Genomic DNA, 14,552 nt, shown 5'->3' on the forward strand with positions numbered 1-14,552 from the left:
CTGGAGCTTCCAAAGGATCGTACAAAACGAAAGTATGTTTCGATGTCCATCAAACAAAAAGTGAAATTGCTGCAAAAAATGGATAAAGACATGAAGAATGTGACAGAGAGGTTAGTGAAAACGAAAAAATTTCGATTGACAAGTTAGTCGGTATTCTCGGCACAACAATTAATGGGACTTGAACAGCGGAACTTTGTAACCAAACAAGAAATTGTGTCTGTTTATAGAATTAAAGAGAAAGTATTATCACATAAAACGAAGCAACTTAAAACAACTTACATTGAAAGAAATGTTTAATAAAGTAAACAAATAAATATTAAGCTTTTTTTTTTTTTTGTAAATTTTTATACCGTTTAGATTATAATTGTTCTTTACTTCATAAATTAAGGTTTCATATTTTTAATTTTAGAATTTCTGCATGTCATCTTACGAGATTTAAACTGATGATCTATAATCCGGAAAAATCGATAATTGGGAATCGCCGAAGTCCCGACGAGTCCGGATTAACGACTTTTGACTGTATATACTTGGTACTGCTTTTCAGTTGTGTTCTTAGAATTACTGGCCATGTTCAGATTAGGTCATCTATGATAGAGGATCGCCATATGAGGTTTCAGTACTTTCATCTCTCCCTGGTTTTAACATTCAGCAGAAATGCCATGTTTTTGACACATGTTCTTGACATCAGTGAACTCATGCATACATATGCTAAGCATATGTTTTAGTGACCGCTAAACATAAAGCGCATAAGTCCACTGCATGTGGATTTATCTACTTTACATTTAACCTTCATTTTGTTAAACATCATCTGCCAGTAAAAATATAAATATCGGCCATATAGATCTTTCTGCTTTCTCATAAAATTTCGTGTTTCTTGTATTTTTTTAATGGAATTGTGTTTATGACGAGTGTCAAAATTACCAGACAAACAATCTCCAGTTCATAAAGCTGACACTACTCATTGCTGACTTTTCGAGGGAATATTGTTAATCAGAAAATGCCTAGGTTCAAAACATGGCAAGTCAAAAAAGTATGCATGTAATTATATTTTAAGAAAAATATGTTACTAGCTTTAGCTTTTGAGAAAGATCAATACATGGCTTCTCTAGCATAAATTCTTTTACGTGCATTTCCCTTTTTAAAGAGTAATGTAAAATATGAAAAGCAATCTATAAAATGAATACTATTATGCAGACCTTAAAAAGATTCTCAGAAATATTACTACTGCAACTATATGTAATGTCAGCCATTTATACTTCTGATATTTAATATAATCTGAAATTAATTGCAGAATCAATATTAGACTTTGCGCCCACTCCTTTTTTTTATACTTCTGTACATATTTCCCCCTCATGTCATTTGTTTGGCATATTCTGTAGCTGTGAATTAAAAAACTTTTCAGAAGCATAATTACTAACTGTAAACAATAGAAAAATTATCTACATAATTCAGCCAAGTATAATTTTTAATATTTAAAGTAGTCTGAAATTAATAACAGAAATAATGATATACTTTACTCCCTTCCTTTATCCTTTACTTCTACATACTTTCTTATGCCATTTGTTTAATACGTTATCAAGACTTTAAAGAAAGCTTTCCAGAAATATCATTACTGTTAGTAAACAACATTAAAAACTATCTATGTGATGTCAATTAATTAGCATTCATAATACTTAAAACAATCAGATATTACTTTTAGGAATACGACATGTTTTATAATTCCACTCAGATTTAATAATGTCTCTTAAATATATATAAAAAAAAAAAAAAAAAAAAAAAGAATTTATTTTAATATATTTTCTATTTATTGATTTTCTCTAACTGCAGACAAAAAAATACATATACATTTAATTATCTAAATGAGCAGCAAGCAATATTAAAAAAAAATTCTTAACTGATTTGTCAGTGTAAGAAAATTTTTTCTTGTTATCAAAACATTTCACGTATAAACATTCTTGTTCATAATTTTTTCTATTACAAACTCTTTGCAGGATTATTAAACCACATATTATTAACATAATTATTAAAAGATTAAAATAATAGCTAGCAGTTTTTGTTGTGCTTATCATAATGTTCTTTACTTAAAGTTTTCTATCGTTACCATGTTTTGCAATCTTTTCACAATATAATCCACATTGTTACTCTTCAAAGCATATTTCAACACTGAAAAGCCAAGACATTATGACCACTTACTCAATAGCGCATCGTGTAACCTTTGGCCTACATAACAGCTTCAACTTGCCTTGGCATGGATGACACAAGTTCTTGGTAGATGACTGGAGACAGGTTGTAACAAATGTTTAAGCTGTGGTCACACAAAGTTGAGATATTCCAACATGGTGATGTTGAGCTCCGATCTGCCACTCCATGAAATTCCAAATATGCCATATCACAGAAGAACCAAATTTACAACCAAGAGGTTAACAGTATTATTTAAATTATAAAATCCGAAATTGCATTTAAAAAAATTAAAATCTGTATAGGTTACTGAAGTCACTGACTGTATTATTTAGTACTTATTGCGTGCAACATTGCGTAAATGAATATTTATACTGAGACTCAAATCCTAATCCTATTATTAAACATAAATATAACATAAGTTGATCATTTTCTATACTATTAAATGAATTACTGAAAGAAACATTATTATGACAAATTGGTATGCTTAATTGCTATTAAAAACATTTAAAATATACTTGTTAGTCCTCTTATTTTACTTTTTTAAAAAACAAATCAGTGGTCACAGAATTTAGTTATGAATGATTATTCTTTTTTTAATTTTATAAAAAAATGTAGTGGATTCAGGATGATTCAACCAATATTGTATTCAGTTTCACAATAAATAAATATAATTATCAAAGAATAAAATTTGCATCAAGAAATTTATCCTGAAATGCATAATATCTGCATACTTAAAATTCAATATATAAAGACAATATGTGGCAATTAAAAGCACCAGTTCCATATAAACTTAAAAATCATGAAGCATTCTAAATTCATACGTAATTGGTTCACTATTATTCCACTCTTAAAAAAAATTAGCATTCATAATCAATAAATCACTTAGAATATGATATAAAAACTGATTATTAGCATAATAGAAAATAGACACAAAATTCCCCAGAAAAATTTAACAAATAAAAATAAAATCATTTTCTTAATTAATTAAATTTTTCCAATCATACAATACATAACATACAATTTTCACTACACAACTTTAATACATATTTATATTTCAAGATATTGCTTCTCACACACACTAAATTTAAAATAAAAAAGAAACTGATTGAGGAGTTTCTTAATAATTTCATGAATTTTGGGATTATACATGTTATGAGAGGTATAAAATTAATTATATTTTACTTATACAACAGATCAGATGAAAAAATTCCAAAATTATAGTACAGTCAAAAGTCGTTAATTCGGACACCCATAATCCGCAATGATCTATAATCCGGACCTCAAAGTTAAAAACTTTCTGCGCATGCGCCGCTTTGACGCATGCGCATAGGCGTTTAAGCTTGCGCATAAGACCTTTACGACTGCGCATTTGCATGTGCACAAGCGCAGAATACGTTTTCGCTGCGCTTTTAATGTATAACGGACGGTATAAGCTAAAATTATCTAATTGTCTATTTCAGTTAATGTTGATGATTGCGTTGTTCCTTAATCTCCGAATTGGATCCGGCTTATTATTTTTTGCTGACTGTAAGAGCAATTTTATAAAAGTAAGCTTGAACTTTCGATTATGTCAAATAGAATTTCCGATGCTGGAGCTCCCAAAGGATCTACGAAAACGAAAGTATGTTTCGATGTCCATCAAACAAAAAGTGGAATTGCTCCAAAAAATGGATAAAGGCATATCCTTTGTTTATCTAACCGTTCCGAAATCTGTTTATCAATTTCACGCTGCTCTGCGCGGGGGGGGGGGGGGAACTTGGCGGCGCGCAATGAACTGGAAGTTGATTTGTCAACACTATCGTTATCTTCAGGGCAGATGTTTTTATTTTATTCGGCTTATAATTCCTTATTAAATGTAGTATTTCATCTCGATGTACTTCGTCTTTGATATGATTTAAATCGAATTCCTCGTCATTATAAATATCACGAATACAAATCAAATAGTTTTTTGGTTGCAATTTTCTAATTTCGGCTATGCATAATGTATACTTTACGCATGCGCGCGTTGAAAGAAATGTTTAATAAAGTAAACAAATAAATATTAAGCTTTTTTTTTGTAAATTTTGATACCCTTTAGATCATAATTGCTCATTATTTTATAAATTACGGTTTCATATTTTTAATTTTATAATTTCTGCATGCCATCTTACCAGATTTAAACTGATGATCTATAATCCGGAAAAATCGATAATTCGGAATCACTGAAGTCCCGACGAGTCCGGATTAAAGATTTTTGACTGTATATTAAAATCCAAATTTGGAGAATGAATTATAAAGGTAATAGTATTAACAAATGTAAGGAGTACATTTTTAATTTGGTCCTCATTTACATATGGCAGTTCTTGAGTCTCATCTGTTTTTTTCTATTTGAGTCAGTGACATCGTTTCAGTATGTACTTCGTCCACGGTCTTTTGACTTTCGTCATCTAATAAGAATAAATATAAAAAATACTTCATTTAAATATAACATAATACATAACCCTTTACAGTACAAATTTGCAATTTAATAAGTTAACAATTTTACAGTATTGAGTATTTCTGGAAGACCTTTTCTGTTTATTCTTAAATTACTTAATCATTACTGACACAACTTGTATTTATTTGAGCTGTTTTTTATTTTATGAATAGCTCTATGCCTTGTGATTTTCTTTACTGAGTTACTGTAGTGAAATATTAGTTTATAGATTTTTAAGTACAATGTGATAGACCCAGTGCAGATTCTAAACTGTTGGCCACTGACGTGCAAATTAAAACTGGCTGCCCTTTTTTACAGAGATATGTTTGATAATCATTTTTTGCCCTTAAATCTGGCCATCTACATGCTGTGCACCATCTTGCCCCAGCAAGATAATATAACCTGGATATAACCCCTACATAAAAAAATATCAGCCAATATTGTGCAACTAACAAAAAAACAAAATACCAACCTTATTCTTAATGACAAAAGATTCTTTGTTATCCATCTTCTCATTTTTATTACAAAACGATACGATATTTATGCCTCTAGTTTTGGGTTTAGACGTTGACAAAAATTAGTTCAGCAAGGAAAAAAATGCCAAAACTCAGAAGCAGCAATGCTCTTTTAGTGATTTTCATTGCTTTTTAAGTTGTGAACTTATACACAAGGTACTGTAGTCAATTTTAAATAAGTAATCACATGTAATCTAAGAATGACATTGATTCCCAAACTGATTTTTATGGAAAAAATAGTTTACAAACAAAAAAACAAACTGCTTACTAGCTTTTTCAATGATAAACGGTCATTAGGAAAAAATTAAATTTTCATTGTTAGGATTCATGAAAAGTATTTTTCTTTACTCAATGAACCTTCATATAAAAAATAAATGGTTTGCATCCAGCGCTACTGATGTATCACTAAACCATACAAAAATAACCGATTCATTGAACACAAAATGCACAATTAAAAATTGAAATTATAAAACAAGATAAAAACAAACATTATCACAAGATTAAATAAAATTTAACTTTACATAAATGTATCGAGAATCATGTTTACCTGTTTGCCCTAACTTCTTTGGTACAGCACAGGAATGCAGGTAACGGAATTTGGTTGTACGGAAGTCACTTTCAGTGAAGTATATAGAACACACTTTTCCTTTTCTGTATAATTCATCTGCAGATTTGCTGAGCAGATCTTTATTACAGGCAACAGCCCACTGTTTTGATCTGTAAACACAGAAAAGAGTAACTTCATTTTCTTTAATTTAATGAATTTATTGCTAGTGAAGATGTAGCATCGTTTAAATGAAGTAATTTTAATGAAAATTTGGGTACACATTAGAATGCTAATTCATTAATGTTTATTACAGTCAAAAGTCTTTAATCCGGACTCGTCGGGACTTCGGCGATTCCGGATTATAGATCATCAGTTTAAATCTGGTAAGATGGCATGCATAAATTATAAAATTAAAAATATGAAACCGTAATTTATAAAATAATGAGCAATTATGATCTAAAGGGTATCAAAATTTACAAAAAAAAAAAAAAAACTTAATATTTATTTGTTTACTTTATTAAACATTTCTTTCAACGTGCGCATGCGTAAAGCATACATTATGCATAGCCGAAATTAGAAAATTGCAACCAGAAAACTATTTGATTTGTATTCGTGATATTTATAATGACGAGGAATTTGATTTAAATATGAAAGACGAAGTACATCGAGATGAAATACTACATTTAATAAGGAATTATAAGCCGAATAAAATAAAAACATCTGCCCTGAAGACAGGGCCGTCTTAAGGAATTCGGCGCCCATGGGCTACTAAAAATAATGCGCCCTTCTTCCTAAGAAAATACACAGAATGGCAAATGGGAGTCGGAAAAGTTATACAAAACAAAAGTGTCAGAACTAGAAAAAAACTATTTATTACTTTTATAATAAACTGTTATCTTTATTGTAACTTTTCTTTAAAGTCACTTATTTAAAAGATGGGTATAAATGTTTACCCAGATTTGAGGGGATTATCTCAATAATGACAGTTCCGATCAGTTTTTAGTCTAATCCTTAGAACTTGATCGGAACTATTATATGATTCTCGATCAGTGCATAACATAAACAAAAATAAAATTTAATTAAATAAAAAACCATTTAAGAACAAAAACACACCTTAATCTAAACAAATGTAACTTATATATTTACTTTCCTAGCTTTTTCTTTGGCAAACTGATCAATAATATCACTAGTATTTAAATTTTCAAATAAATCTCTTTCAATAGACAAAATACTTAAATCATTGAGTTTAGTCTGTCCCAAAGAAGATCGTAAGTAATTTTTTATTCTTTTGATTGCTGAAAATGATCTTTCGCCATTGCAGTTTGTTGTGGCGATACTTAAAAATATGCGCAGTGCTGTGGTTACGTTTGGAAATGTAGATTCAATTTTTAACTCGATTATTGTCTTTAAATTTAGTTCTGCGATAGATATATTTTCCAATAAATTCACATGTTTAAAATGTAGGCATTCTTCAATAAAGTTGTTTTCTAAATCATTCTGATATATTTCGCACAACTTTGCAGCATTATTTCTAATTATGTCTTCATTTATATTTTTTAAATTAACTAGAAACCCAAATGTTGAATAAATGTCAACATATGCACATTTTCTCTTTTGTACTTCTGCTAGAATTTTATCAATAATAGCATAATATGTTTTTATGCGGAATTCGTCATTTGCATCAAGTTGCACTTCTTCCGACGTATTTTCGTCGAACTGTCTTTTTCTTTTCCGTAACCGTTTGTATTCATAACAGCCAGATAATTTTATACCTTCTGATTTGTAAAGGTTAAACGAATCTATATTTTGTTTCGATTGTACAAATTTTTCTAAAGAAGCATATAATGAAACAATGCATTCAATTGTAATATCAACTTTTTGAAGTGATGTATTAGTTTTATCGATGGTTTCCAATATTTCACTCCAAAATGCTATCATAATAGCAGTTTCCAATGAGTTGAACTCATTTAACAACCCCTGGGCTTCAACTTTTGTTGCAGGCTTTTGAAAATTATCTTCGTAAAGTTTAGTTAAAGCATTTTTTAAATTTTCATAGCCCGAAACCACTACTTTCACTGAATCAGCTCTTGCTGACCAACGAGTGTCGCTTAATTTTTTGGGAACTTTATTTTTTGCTGTTAGCGTATTTTTTAAAATTTCCCATCTTGATGTTGATGCGGCAAAGAAATTGTATAAGTTTTGTAGAAACAAAAACAATTTAGTTGCTTGTATGCAGCATTCAGCTGCCGATTGTCCAATTAAATTTAAAGAATGTGTCGCACAGGGCACGTAAATGGCAAGATTATTTCTAGATTTAATGCGTGCTTGGAGGCCGTTATATATACCCGACATATTAGAGGCATTATCATAAGATTGTCCTCTACAATCTTCCAAACTAATATCTAAATCAGATAATAGCTTTAAAATACAGTCTTGCATTTCTGAGCTCTTATGGCCAGTATTCTCCAAAAATTTTAAAAACCTTTCAACGGGTGTTTGTTCACAATTATACGGGTGTTTTCTTTATGAAGGGCTGAATTTTCATGGTCCGAAATTTTTTCACTGTGTTTACAATCGTTAAAACCTGCACTAAATGGATTATTGGCACTACCAAACAGTTCGCAAGGGATGCAATATACTTTTCCTGAAGTATTTGAGTATAAAAGCCAGTTTCTTTTTTGTTGTTTTCCGTTTTGTAAACGTCTATATCATTTTTGTAGCATGCCTGCTCTGTGATTTGTAGACCACTTTAGATGCAGAAAAGTCTAGTTCTTGAATATCTACCTCTACGTTAGATATGTTCTTCATTATATCTATAATTTTATCTTCGCTTAATCTTCCCCATATGGATCAGTATAATTAACACTCAACATATTACTAAGTTCATCTTCATCTAAATATTCTCTTTCTTGATCTTCTGGCTGTGGCTGTTCCATGTTTTGTTGTTTCTGGTCCTCTTCTTTTTCTTTCACATTTGATTGCTGGGCATTATTGTCATACTGTTGTTGATTTTTTTTCTTTTCCCTCTTTGTGTTGCTCATCCTCTGTAATATCCATAGAAAGTGTTTCGCCTTTTTTAAAGAAATTTGTTAATGTAGGCAATTTTTCCAAGAGAGCTTTTTGCCTCGCCTCTTTCTCTTCTTTTAATTTACGGTTGGCGGAACTAGATAATTTTTTTCGTTTATGTTCCATGGTTAGTCTTCCTACATAATGGAATAAAAAATTGTTATAAAATTTTTAAATATGTATATATCATTATTAATTAATTTTTAGCTAACATATACACTAGTGGACAAAAAAAAAAACGCATAATCAAAAAAATGGCATTTAGCAAGATAATATTTATTAATTTTAAAAGGTTAAAAAATAAATTGGTTTTTTTTTCTCATTTTATATTTAAAAATATATTTACTTTAAGGTATAAAGAAATTATGTAGTATATTGAATGGTTTATAAAAATCAAAGTGGACAAAAAAAATGCATATTGTTTAATTAATACCTTTTATGCCCACCCTTTGCTTTATAAAGTGCTTCAGCTCGATCTGGCATACTTTCGACCAACTTTTTGTAGAAATCCGGATCAATCCTGTCCCATTCTTCATGCGTTATCCTTTTTAACTCATCAATGTTTTTTGGCTGTCTTTCCCTTATTCTTGTTTTCAGGTGAGTCCAGAGATGTTCTATTGGATTCATATCTGGTGATTGGGATGGCCAGCTTAGCACAATAATCTTCTTATCTCTGAAATATTCTCTTGAATGCATTGAACGATGCTTTGGATCGTTATCTTGTTGGAATTCATATCCATTAAGACCCATTTTTGAAGCTGACAATGCAAGACAAGAGTCGATTATCCTAGTATATTTAAGGGAATCCATATTTCCCTCAATGATCGTTAACATTCCAGTGCCATTAGAGCTAAAACAACCCCAAACCATAATATGCCCTCCGCCATGTTTAACAGTAGGCTTTAAATTTTTCAAATTATATCTTTCCCCTACCTTACGACGCACATATCTTCGTCCATCTGATCCAAACAAGTTTATCTTGGTCTCATCTGACCAGATTATGCTATTCCAATGCTCTTGAGTGTAATAAACCCATTTCTTAGCATGCTCATATCTGCTTAAAACATTTTCAGGACTTAAATATGGTTTAGAACAGGCAACTCTGCCAGGCAAACCTATAGAACACAATCCACGACGAATTGTTCTAGATGAAACACATTTTCTTTTTCTGTCATTTAATATATTTTTCAATTTATTTGATCCTAATTTAGGATCTTTTGAGATATTTTGTTTCAAAAAAGTTAAATCACCTGATGAGAGTGACAACTTTCGGCCAGATCCCGGTTTTCGAGATGAAGACCCTCTTATAATATATTTTTTAACAATTCTGGAAATTGTTGATTGATTTACGGAGTATTTTTTTCCTAACTCCATTTGGCTCATTCCAGACTCGTGGAAAGCTACAATTTGAGCCTTGTCTTTAATTGATAATTGCTTTGACATGGATGCACTGAATCATAGAATTTTTTTATGTTTTTTGGCGGGAAAAGGCAATTTTTTTCAATATGCATTTTTTTTGTCCACTTTGATTTTTATAAACTGTTCAATATACTACCTAATTTCTTTATACCTTAAAGTAAATATATTTTTAAATATAAAATGAGAAAAAAAAAACAATTTATTTTTTAACCTTTTAAAATTAATAAATATTATCTTGCTAAATGCCATTTTTTTGATTATGCTTTTTTTTTTTTTTTTTTTTTTTTTTTTTTTTGTCCACTAGTGTATGTAAAAGGAAAAGCACTTACCTTAGGAAGATAATAATATAATTTAATAATTTCCACTTAATTTTCAATTTTTAATTCACCTTATTCAGTGGACAAATACTAAAATTATATCAATTTTACTTTTGTCCTGCAATCTATATTAAGGTACGCATCAGTGACCCCTTTATGTTCCTATCTTTTATCAGGATTGGTAAAATAATACAATTTACGTTTAGATAAATGAATATGCCCTGGCGACGCGGTGAGTATACGTAGGTGGTCTTATATTAACTCCAGTACAGCTCCGACAGTTCAAATGCGACTGAAACAAAAGTACGATCGGTAGGGTGTTACTCCTATTTCGCGTTGCCCTTCTCTATCTATCGTTTTTCAGCACATTTGGAAGAAATAAAAATCAGTTTAATATTTTAAGAAGTGTTTTAATTTAAAAATAAGTAAAAACTAATAAAATGAAAAATAAATTTTTACTATATCGCAAATAAAAAATTGCCGCCTCAAAAGGCTTGCGCCCTGGGGCTATAGCCCATTTAGCCCTGTGGTTAGGGCGGCACTGCCTGAAGATAACGATAGTGTTGACAGATCAACTTCCAGTTCATTGCGCGCCGTCACGTTCCCCCTCCCCCCCGCGCAGAGCAGCATGAAATTGATAAACAGATTTCGGAACGGTTAGATAAACAAAGGATATGCCTTTATCCATTTGTTGGAGCAATTCCACTTTTTGTTTGATGGACATCGAAACATACTTTCGTTTTCGTAGATCCTTTGGGAGCTCCAGCATCAGAAATTCTATTTGACATAATCGAAAGTTCAAGCTTACTTTTATAAAATTGCTCTTACAGTCTGCAAAAAATAATAAGCCGGATCCAATTCGGAGATTAAGGAACAACGCAATCATGAACATTAACTGAAATAGACAATTAGATAATTTTAGCTTATACCGTCCGTTATACATTAAAGGCGCAGCGAAAACGTATTCTGCGCTTGTGCACACGCAAATGCGCAGTCGTAAAGGTCTTACGCGCACGCTTAAACGCCTATGCGCATGCGTCAAAGCGGCGCATACGCAGAAAGATTTTAGCTTTGAGGTCCGGATTATGAGTGTCCGAATTAACGACTTTTGACTGTATTTACAATAATTTTTATTAAATAGTCAAAGTACCATCTGATTTAGATGGTCGTAAAATTAAAATTAGAGCTAGTTTATGAAGTAGTTACTGCAAAATAAATTACTATTTGAAATTATCGATAATGTATATTTACTAGACAAAGATATGATAATGATATAATAATCAAATATTTATAAATTATGCATGTATGTAAATATCAGTTACAAACTCTTACCTCACAGGATCCGTAGGGAATCCGAAGAATCTTCTCTCTGGATTTTTCCAAGATGTTGTACCACAACAAAAACATCGATATCATGTTTTGGTAGCTGCTTTCCTTTTTCCTAAGCAAGAGATATACAATAAATTAGTCGATCATTCGACATCCCGAATGAAAAAAATATGCTATGAATTTGCGTTTTTATAGAAACTGATGAAATTAAAAAATATCAGATCAAATGTGAAAACTGCTGCAAGTATATTTTAAGTGCCAACATATAAGGCTACATTTAAAATAATATTTACAGATTTCCATAACACTAATCATAAATTATTTTTAAACATAAGAAAGTTTTTTTAATTTACATTTAAGGCCTTCAATATTCTACATTTCATTAATTAAAATTACTAGTTCATAGATTCTAACATTTAGAAATTTGAAAAGTATTGGCAATAAAAATGTTATTACTGAGTAATGTAAGGTAGAAAAATCTCTTTACAGAACTTGCATAATTCGTATATTTAGATAAAATTTTGCTTGGTCAACATGGAAATAAAAAGCTACCACTAACAAAGGGGTACTTACGTATTATCGCAACCAGGTTGGCGCGATTTGTAAGTTTGAGTAAAAAAGTATGAATAGAAAGAAAATGTACATTTATTAATTACACATAATTTTTAATACAGTTTTTATATTATTTTGTTTTAAAATATAAAATAGCAATTAAACCCTTCCGGTTTCGAATTTGAATAAGTTGCAGAATTATTTTTTCGGCGGAAATCTTTTCGCTATTGCTTTTAGCACTGATTGAAAACCGTATTCGCCATAACCATGTACACGTCGACTTATTTTTACTTAAAAAAACATCCCAGAATTGCACAAAAATGGCATTGTGCACACTCTTGACTTTATCCATGTACACTGCTATTTTGCATGTGGAGATTCACAAAATTTTCGTGCAAATTTTTGTAATTTATGAGAAAATAGCAGTGTACATGGATAAAGTCAAGAGTGTGTGCGCAATGCCATTTTTGTGCGATTCTGGGATGTTTTTTTAAGTAAAAATAAGTCGACGTGTACATGGTTATGGCGAATACGGTTTTCAATCAGTGCTAAAAGCAATAGCGAAAAGATTTCCGCCAAAAAATAATTCTGCAACTTATTCAAATTCGAAACCGGAAGGGTTTAATTGCTAATAAATTACAAAAATTTGCACGAAAATGCAGGAAAATTTTGTGAATCTCCACATGCTCTTTTTACAAAACTACGTATAACACGTAGGGTTGCCGTAAGTAGGGTCGCCAAATTTGGCAATTTATGCGAATTTTGGCCTGGTTGCGTTAATACGTAAGTACCAAAAAATTTTATTTACTACATTCAGCGATTTTTTTTAAGTTTAATGATAAAAAGTTAGAAATAAAGCTTATCTGGCAAATGATGAAATATTAGGTGAAGTTTCACTTTCATTCGCTGTTGAACTTGCATTATCCATATCGCAGATTGATTTATTGATGTCCGATTTGATCCGTTAATATTGAGAGGGAAAAAAATGGTGTCACACAGCTTTAAACTCGTGAAAAACGTGACCGTCAAACCTGTTCGAACTTTGGCGCTGTTTTTGGCGACAGATAATTCACGCATGCGCAGCTGTTTCCCTTTTCGCTCGAAGGGAGCCACTTCTGCTTCTGCGAAGCTTTCCTTCTTAACAATACATATTCTTTGCCTCTTCAGTTTTCATTTTAATTCTTGATTAAAGTATCTTAGAGCTGCAAAAAGGATCTAGTCACAGGGAAAACAAACTATTCACTGATAATTCAGAAGCTTTGAAGTTACTTGCTGGGAATATAAGTTAGAATTTCTGTCTCAAAAGGCAAATGCCACCTTAATTATAGAAGGAGTTCTGACAGAAATGGCAAAATATATATTCAGAGAAATAATCCATTAATAAGCAATTGGAGTAAACAAATGTAAATTATCCCACTTGCTCGGAATATAAGAAGTTAGAATTTCTGTCTCAAAAACTAAATATGGGAAACATTTTCAGTTGCAAAGTTTTAATTAAAAAAAAAAAAAAAAAACATTTATTAGATAAATGTCACCTTTATTACAGAAGTATTTTTGAAAGAAATGGCAAAAAATATATATACAGAAAAATAATGTTCCATTAATAAGTAATTGAAGTAAACAAATGTAAATTATCCCACTTGGTATTTTGAAAAGTATAATAATAAAGATTTCTAAAATGTGATAATACATTTTCACTTCTCATTCATTGTTCTCAAACAGACTAATGAATATTGTAAAATGGTTTAGTTGCATGGAAAATGTCATAATAAATAAGTAAAGTAATATGCCTTAAAATTTGATATCCCAAAGAACTTGATAGCATGAACTGCTCACTCCCTATGCACTTTTGTTCCTTTAATGATGTTATAAATGCTTCTGGCCTGTTAATCTAATGGGGAAACTCGTCAGGACTTCAGCGATTCCGCATTATAGATTTTTCTGGATTATACATTTAAAGTTTAAATATGGTAAAATGGCATGCAGAAATTATAAAATTAAAAATCTGAAACCGTAATTTATGAAATAAAGAGCAATTATGATCTAAAGGGTATCAAAATTTACAAAAAAAAAGCTTAATATTTATTTGTTTACTTTATTAAACATTTCTTTCAACGCGCACATGCGTAAAACATACATTACGCATAGTCGAAATTAGAAAATTGCAACCA

At 30.6% G+C, this 14,552-nt stretch overlaps 2 protein-coding genes across 7 annotated transcripts in view; one reads left to right on the plus strand and one right to left on the minus strand.

Moving 5' to 3' along the window:
• Window positions 1–11,907, plus strand: part of qm (geranylgeranyl pyrophosphate synthase quemao) — a 91,090-nt gene extending 79,183 nt beyond the window's left edge. The window contains exon 13 of the transcript XR_015040194.1: window positions 11,840–11,907. The gene's annotated coding sequence lies outside the window, so the exon portion shown is untranslated. The remainder of the gene's footprint in view (window positions 1–11,839) is intronic.
• On the minus strand, window positions 1,448–12,045 carry LOC146997983 (uncharacterized). 6 transcript variants are annotated; one of them, XR_015040189.1, is made up of 4 exons: window positions 10,513–10,952; window positions 6,845–8,901; window positions 5,699–5,868; window positions 1,448–4,607 (listed from the first exon to the last, which is right to left on the minus strand). XR_015040189.1 is itself a non-coding variant. In XM_085812861.1 (3 exons), the coding sequence occupies exons 1-3, from the start codon at window positions 11,441–11,443 to the stop codon at window positions 4,531–4,533; spliced, it is 456 nt and encodes a 151-aa protein (XP_085668987.1). In that variant the 5' UTR covers window positions 11,444–11,462; the 3' UTR covers window positions 1,448–4,530. The 6 variants fall into 6 exon arrangements, 1 of the variants encoding a protein (XP_085668987.1); XR_015040192.1 differs by lacking the exons at window positions 6,845–8,901; window positions 10,513–10,952 and adding an exon at window positions 11,833–12,045; XR_015040191.1 differs by lacking the exons at window positions 6,845–8,901; window positions 10,513–10,952 and adding an exon at window positions 11,309–11,461.
• Window positions 12,046–14,552: the final 2,507 nt, after the last annotated feature.

The sequence above is a fragment of the Stegodyphus dumicola genome, chromosome 3 (assembly GCF_044657685.1).
Source record: "Stegodyphus dumicola isolate Sdum_Otavi_A_Nest chromosome 3, ASM4465768v1".
In the NCBI taxonomy this organism is placed as follows: Eukaryota; Metazoa; Arthropoda; class Arachnida; order Araneae; family Eresidae; genus Stegodyphus; species Stegodyphus dumicola.